Source organism: Anopheles bellator, chromosome 2 (genome assembly GCF_943735745.2).
Source record: "Anopheles bellator chromosome 2, idAnoBellAS_SP24_06.2, whole genome shotgun sequence".
NCBI lineage: Eukaryota > Metazoa > Arthropoda > Insecta > Diptera > Culicidae > Anopheles > Anopheles bellator.
The window spans coordinates 83,927,355-83,935,108 of NC_071286.1; the positions used below are offsets into that span (position 1 = coordinate 83,927,355).

General features: G+C 56.2%; 1 protein-coding gene across 1 annotated transcript; it reads right to left on the bottom strand.

Moving 5' to 3' along the window:
• Positions 1–1,146: 1,146 nt before the first annotated feature.
• LOC131208220 (protein sister of odd and bowel) lies at positions 1,147–6,251 on the bottom strand. Its single transcript, XM_058200873.1, has 2 exons — positions 5,236–6,251; positions 1,147–1,546 (listed from the first exon to the last, which is right to left on the bottom strand). The coding sequence occupies exons 1-2, from the start codon at positions 6,249–6,251 to the stop codon at positions 1,147–1,149; spliced, it is 1,416 nt and encodes a 471-aa protein (XP_058056856.1).
• Between the last annotated feature and the right edge of the window lie 1,503 nt (positions 6,252–7,754).

The window sequence follows — 7,754 nt, forward strand, 5'->3', positions numbered from 1 at the left end:
GCTGTCCGAGTGGCGAGCGGGGCCGAGGGTACGGATATGTTGATGTCTCTTCGTCGGAAATGAAACATGATCCCATTTGGTGCCCCCACGGAGGGGGGTCTGCAGGGCCTCACGCGTGGACGACACGGTGGTGTCCTGCCATCCATCTTCCCGGACGCCCGGTCCGGTCCGACCCGGGCACACCCAGCGCTTGCGTAACCTTGCCATTAAACTAACAAGTGCTGACTGATACGGACCGGGCGAGCCGTCGTCGCGTTGCCGTTAGGTTTTTCGCCAACGCCGAAGGGCCGTGGTGCGATGCGATACTAGCCGTCCGGGAACGATTTATGTGCCTCGAGAACGCGCTGCCCCGTTGATCCGCTGATAGGCCATGATGAATTAGAACGGAGCCTCCGGTTTCCCGGTTCTGATAAGCGCGAACGAAGTGCTCGGTACAAATCGAGTGCAAAAGACTTTGCTCTATTTTCTTTCGCGTGTCCATTTGTACAATTAAGAGCGTGTGGACCGAGTACCGTCGGCGCTGTTGGGAAGGAATTTCGGATGAAGTAAGAACCGCGAATCGCAGGCGAGTGTTTTGATTTGAGAGAAAATGCATTTCAACATCGTCCCTGGGCGGTCCCCTAACATTAAAGATCCAGTGCCACCGACAGAGGGACGGACACAATTGCGAGCTCGAGCTCGATTCATATTGCTGTGGCGCTGGCCTGTGGCTGTCACTGTGACACGTTGTACACATTATTAATACGTAAGTACGCTATAAGCAGAAAGTCTAATCAGTTTTCGCGTCCGCGCTAACCTAAACCTATCCTCCGGCGAAAGGCCCCGAAGGCGGTCGCCAGATTAGAGAGCCCTGCTGCGCTCTGCCTGCGCGCTTCTTCTGCGCCATCCGATGCCCAGCCCGTGGGCCCGTGAAACGAAAGATTTCAACGCCCGCCAGCCGTCGTCGGCGCTAAAGTGCTAAGCGACGAACCTTCCTATCATATCAGTCACTATTAAATTACTCACACGCTAACATTCTTTTATCTCACAGTGTCCCGCTAAAGACCGGACTCTCAAAATACCGTTCTTTGCACACACACGCAAACACACAAACAGTCCGACGGCCGCATTTGTCAAGGTTTGTTGGCACGAGTTGGCCTCAGTTCCTCAGTCGACGCCGGCCAGGGCCATTAGGTCGACGGTTTTCAGCTCGCAATCGGCCGCGTCCGTTCCATCGGTCGGCGAGCCGTCCCCGGCCAGGCCCGTGCCCGACCCGCCCGCTCCGGTGGTGGTGGCGCCCAGGTTGTGCGTGAGGCTGTGCCGCCGGAGGTCACAATTCCGTCGGAACACTTTTCCGCAGGCGATGCAGTGATACGGCTTGATGTCGGTGTGCGTCAGCAGGTGCGTTTTGAGATTCGAGCGCTGGTTGAAGCTGCGGCTACAGACCGGGCACTTGTGCGGGGACTCCTCCATGTGCAGAATCTTGTGCACGGCCAGCGTTCGCGACTGGCAGAATCCTTTTCCGCATTCCAGGCACTTGAACGGTTTCTCCTTCGAGTGGATGTATCTGCGGAGCGGAGTGTCCAAGCCAGTGGTTGGGGGGTGGGGAGGGCGCCGGTCAGTCACGAGCGCGGGCGCGCGCACAGCAAACAAAACGAAAATGGGAAAGAAAAAAGAAACACGGAACGAAACAAAAATTATAAAAAACGGGTGAGAAACGGACAGCCGAAGGCGGCCGCGGGCCATATCCATCATATACATCGTCGAGCGTTAAAAAAGTGAGAAAGACATAGATAGAGAGGCAGAGAGAGAGAGAAAGAGAGAAGGAGAGAAACAATAAAAAGCAAACCAAAAAACAAAAAAGTGAAACCAAAGTTGAGTGTGTGGCGAGCATTAAAAGCGATAAGGGCACACGGCGAAAGAAAACCGGGACGGGACGGGAACCGGGGGGGAATCGGGAGAAAGAAAAGAAAACCCACCACCACCTCCAGGGACCGAAATGACCGGCACCGGGGCATGAGAAATAAGGCACCGAAAGCGCGCTGATGCTGGGGATGTTTATGGTCACTTTTTTTTGTTGGTTGGTTGGTTCCCGGTTCCACCCTTTCCCGGACTGGCCCGCTTCGCTTTTCGTTCCTCGCCTTGCACCGAGCGAGCAAGATTAAGCATTAACAGATGTCGGATGAATAAAAACATAATATTTTTATATTGATTTCATCAATTGTCTAGTCATCGCGCGAATCGGTTTTTAAACGGGCGGCCGACCGACGGTTCCCTGGCCCTGGCCTTTCGGGGGTCGTTCCTTTTTAGGGGGGCAAGACCAAAGCAAAAAAAGCAAGCAAAACGCAATAGCAGCATCTCATCGATCAGGGCCCGGTGATGAAGTGGGAGCAATTGAAAGCCTGACGAACGTGGCTGGCCGGCCGGCCGGCGAAAACGAAATGATCGCTGGATCGCAATGAGCAGTCTGGTGCGATCCAGCTAACAATGCGTAGTAATAGAACAAACTGGGACAGAAAGCAAATCGTTTCCCCAACAAAAACTTAACGATCCGGCCAAGGTGGTGGTGGTGTGTCTATTTGTTCGTGTCGATCATTCGATCGCTGCGATCATGTTCACGGCTTTTGTTGTTTCCTCGAACCGTTCTACAATTTTTTAAGGTCCGAAATTGAGACAGCTCAGTGAACCGGAACGGTCAACAAGACGGGGGAGACAGTGATCCGTTTCTACCCGCACACCGGCACTTGAGGTAATAGGATAATGGACAAGAAAATGATAATGATGAGGATGATGATGGGGGCAATGGGATATGGATACGGTTTAGTACGGGGTTAGCGTTGCCGCGTGTGGGGGGGCCCCTCCGATGACACAGGATGTGGGAAGGAAGGAACCATGGGTGGATTAGAGCTAGGAGCGGAGCGAAAGTTAAGCTAAGTAGATTAGCAAAAGCGAAACAATATCACAATTGTCTACCTACCTTAACTTACGCCAAAACATCTACACGAAGCGTGCGCATTCGAGCAAACAAGTCGAACAAGTCACGCACGCACGGCCCGGGCCAACGCAACTATGAGCCCAAACTGGCACACACTCAAACACACACAGACAAACACACACAGTGGTCACGAGGGAGTTCCCTACTCTGGAATGCTTGTCCCGCCGTTTCTATTGCTCCCGTTCTGTTCGCAAGCCGCGAGCTCGTTTGCATAACGCATCTTATCCCCGCGTCGTGTTGGGCGCTAAAATGGTCGTCCAGCTGTCCACAAATTTATCATCCCCAACAACAACAACGGTGGTTCCAAAAACACTGCACGCTGCAGCTTACTCAATCGACCGCGTGCTTCGGTCGCCGGTTTATGTGTGCGCTTCCTCCTACTCGATCGCCCCGAGGTCCTGAGGCCCCGGGGTGCGAGGGTGCGACTTATCGAAAAATCATAAATTAAACTCACGGGAGACAGGCCCCGCGGAGGTGCCGAAGAATCAATTTACATATCGGTGGTCGAAATGAGAAATGGAAGTTACTTGGCTTTAACCTTTCCCCCCTCACTCACTCTCTCCCTCTCTCTATCTCTCTCTCTCTCTGTCTATTCATCGGGGTGTTGTGTTATGGTCATTTTTACACATTAACTTAAGTAAAAGCTTGCCTCCTCGCCTCTGCCTGGTCGGTCGGTCGGTCGGGTTATTTGTTTAAATGGCGCGAACGGAGCGCATATCGTACAACGGTCGCCACACCCACACAAACGTACACACTCGAAAATGGATGCCATAAATTACGGGCGATCCTTCCCTCGGGCCGATCCTCCCTCGAGCGGGCCACAGATTAGCCTCCGTCGGATCATCGGTTTGGCGATTCGATTCGAAGCGCGCGCCGTGCCACGCCCGGGTGACAAATGTTAGAAAGTACCGAACGGAGAAAGCCTGTGTCTGTGTGGCTGCGTATGTGTCCCTACACTTTATTAAATTTGCATTCCGGCAGCAAGTCTTAAAATTGGCAACCCAAATAGGGGAGCGAGTGGCTCATCGGGTGTGATTAGTATAAGTCAAAGCCATGCGATCTTAGCAACCATTGATTCAACCTTTGGCTCATCGCTCATTTTGACACCAACCGACTAGTCGTTGGCAAAGCTTCTGCGAAGTGTCGGTAATTCCTCTACACGCGCGGCCAGTGATGTCAACCCGGAGACCCCGGTTCCGGACAACTTTAACGGGTCCCGGCGCTATTAGCAGCAGCGCCTCCGGTTAATCTGTTACCGATCTTAAAAGCGTCCATAAAGCTGTGTGGCACTGAGTGGCAAGCGAGGCGGGAACGGAGACCCCGAGAAGTTGGAAGTCACACGTCGAAATCGTTCGACAAAAAAGGAAGGTAAGAAATGGACCCCCGAAGTCTAAGCTGAAGTTTTTCTCTGTTTCTTACGTTGTCTAAAACCGTTTTTTTTTGTGGAACAATCTCAGGACATAAACCCAGAAACTCGGAAAGCTAATCAACGCTTCAACCTGTTCTTTTGTGAGTTTGTTTGTGCACCGGTCCATTTAGACGCTGGGCAAGTGCATGCCACGGGAAGTGCAATAAAGCGTCGAGCAGAGTTCCGGCCTCTAATGATCCGATACTGTGGTCAGCGGCCCTAATGTGTGTGCGGAGTGTATGTGTATGCGACTGTGTGTGCGTTGCAACGTCAGAGCGCGGTTGCTGGGGGCAACCACCACACCGGACTACTAGGACTAGTAGAAGCACCCCACTGAAGAAGTTAGTAGAAGGTTTCTCTTACTCTCTCGCTCTCTTTCTCTTTCTCTCTTACTTTCTATCTCTCTATCTCTCTATCCCTCTATCCCTCTATCCCTCTATCCCTCTATCCCTCTATCCCTGTCTCCCCCACTCTCCGCCTGTCTCTCTCTCTCACTCTGCCTCTCTCTTTCTGTGGTCTATTGTTTCTAGACGGTCCTGCAGGGAGGATCCGGCTGCAGTCTGGCAGGGTCCGTTCGCAGGGATCGCCAACGGCACACAACAACAACAACAACAACAACGACACCAGGTATGTGTGCGGGATATACATATGTGTGTATGTGTGTGTGCGTGAGTGGGACAGCGGGAAGAAAAGAGAAGAGAAGAACATCGGAAGCAAAACATCAGAACAAGGGCTCGTTGTGATTGGGAAGAGTTGTCGGAATCGAGGGATATCGGAGAGGGGATCGGAGGACCGCTCCTTTAGTTTTTGGGAAAGAGTACTAGGCAGGGGGGGGGGGTGGATCGGCGCTTACCGGTGGTCCCGCAGGTGGTCCTGCCGGCGGAACGCCTTGCCGCAGATATCACACGAATATGGCCGCTCGTCGGTGTGGGTGCGCTCGTGGATGAGCAGGTTGTAGGACTTGGTGAACTGTCGGTTGCAGAACTTGCAGATGAACTGCTTCTTCGGCCGCTGCCCGCTGCCCGTGGCCGGAGCCGTGGCCGGAGTCGCCACGGCATCGGCCCCAGCCGGCGAAGGCTTCGGGATGGTCCCGGTCGCGACAGGACCGGTGGAACCACTGGCCGTCGCTACCGTCCCGCCGCTCGATACCGTGGCCAGCGTTTTCATCTTGTCCGCCGTCATCTGCTGGTGGAAGGCGGCGTTCAGCAGCAGGCTCGGGTAGCCGGTGTCGATCGAATTGCCTCCATCGGATTCCGGGTCCTGGCCGGCGCCGCCCTCGTCATCGTCAAAGTTGAGATCTTCGTCCTGATCCAGGATCGGTAGCTCTTCGGTGCTCTGCAGCAACATCTGCTGGATGGCGCTCGGTCCGGCACCCGTCCCGCCACCATTTGCCGGCGGTCCGGCGGACGTGTCCATGAACATTGTGTCGTCCTGCGTCATCGTGTCCGTTGAGTCACTCCCATCGGATTGTCCCAGCAGACTGCCGGAGGTCTCCCGGTTGGAAGAGGCACCCGGGCCAGTGATGGGCATCGAGGGTAGCGGTTGGTGGCGCTGCGATGGTGAGGCGCCACCGGTCGTCAATCGAAGGACCTCCGACTTGCTGGTGATCCGCTGCAGCGTCAGGTACGACTCGAGGGCCTGCAGGTTGAGGGCGGCGGCGGCGGCCGAGTTGGCCGGCATCAGGGCGGCCTGCTGCAGGCTGGTGACCATCGTGTTCTGCAGCGAAAACATCACGGCGGCCGCGGCCGCAAAATCCCCCGGCTGCGTCATCGAGCTGCGGCCCGTCGCGGCCGCGGCGGCTGCGGCGGCGGCGGCAGCCGCCACTGCGACGGCCGTCCCGCTCGAATCGCCCGACTGCTGACTGTCCATCGTCCCGACGGTGCTGTCCTGCTGCTGCGACCAGATCCGACACTCGACTTCCAATCACATCAAGGATCAAGGAACACCACCGGGCGGCTTCTACGCGAGTTTCGGGCCGCGACCTTCAGCGCGTCCCATAAATCAACGCACCGCTTATCGATGACGGACGCTGGTGTTTGTTTGTGGTCCCGTTTGTTTGTTCGTTTCCAGCCCGCCGGCTGCTCAGCAAACAAACACACACGCGCGCACACACAGTGAATTCCTAGAGGGCGCACCCCCCGGCAACTCCTACGCCGGGCTCGCTTATCTCGCAAACGCGTGCCGCGCTATCCGAGACTAGTGCCACGCACACACACACGCACCCACGGTAACACCGAGTTTGCTGAGTAACAACACACCCACACGCACACAAATGCACACACACCTGCAGGGAAAGGACTCGTCCCAAGGACAAACAAACGCACGCTGCTTGGAGAAGCCACGCGGGCCTTCGGGTGTGGTGGTGAGTCGTGTCCTTCCTGGTGGTAGAGCCTCTGTGGAGTAGCTTGCGGCGAAAATCGTCCTGCCGTCCGCGTGTCCTCGTTCGCTGTGGCTCCGGGTTCCGGGGGTAAGCGCGCGCACCAACGCGGGCCGTTCTGCCGTCTACCGTATTGCGCTGGATACTGATTCACTGATTCTTGCGCTCTTCTACGCGATATCGAGCCGCTCACCTCACGAGGGCCGCCGCCGCCGGACCTCTCACTGCGCGAGAGAGCTTTCGCCGCTCGCTCGTTCGCCGTCCCTCTCTGGCACTCACCGACGCGTCTCTCGCTCTCACTCATGCAGCGCTCTCGCTCGAATTCGCCTGAGAGTTCGCTCTCCGGAGGCTTTTCGGAGCTCTCGATCCTTTGGCCCCCGCGGAAAGCTCTCGCGACTCTCTCTCTCTCTCTCTCTCTCTCCGGAACCCGTTTGTGGCTCGCTCGCAGCATCCCGCAGCTTCGTGGCCCCTGCCACTTCTTCGCGGGCTTCTTTTCCTTCGTTCTTGGGGTCCTGCTCCGGGAGATGCTGTTCGATCTCTCTCTCTCTCTCTCGCACAGCCAGGGACACCCACACACGACACGGCGAACGGCGACGAAATCCACGACGATTCCCCAAAAACCCAAGTGATCCCCGTATCGGTCCCAAACCTCGGGGCGGTACCATCTTCAGCGGGGGCCCCATGCGGTGTGCCTCAACCGGAGCCGGAATATGGCCCCGAGCGGGCTCGGAAAGAGGAACCCGGGCCATTGCATCCCGGGTGGTGCGTGTGGAGTTTGATGGAATCGCTTTTGACGGCCCCGCTGCTTTCCGCGCGACCCCCGCGATCGATCGGTGCGTCGACGGCTCTAAGCTCCACACGGAACGCGTGAGTGCGCGCGCTTCCATTTAAACGGCCCGAACCTGTTTTACCCACCTCATCGCCTGGCTTACCGGCTTATGTTTCGGGCGCACGCCCCGCTTGTTCCGTGTCATTCATTCGCTCGTTTTGCGAGG

Bases quoted from the DNA above. Each gene is read 5' to 3' on its own strand.
- LOC131208220 (XM_058200873.1), bottom strand. From the start codon at position 6,251: ATGGACAGTCAGCAGTCGGGCGATTCGAGCGGGACGGCCGTCGCAGTG. The intron at 1,547-5,235 runs GTAAGCGCCGAT...TCCGCTCCGCAG, and splicing joins GACCACCTGCGGGACCACCG to ATACATCCACTCGAAGGAGA.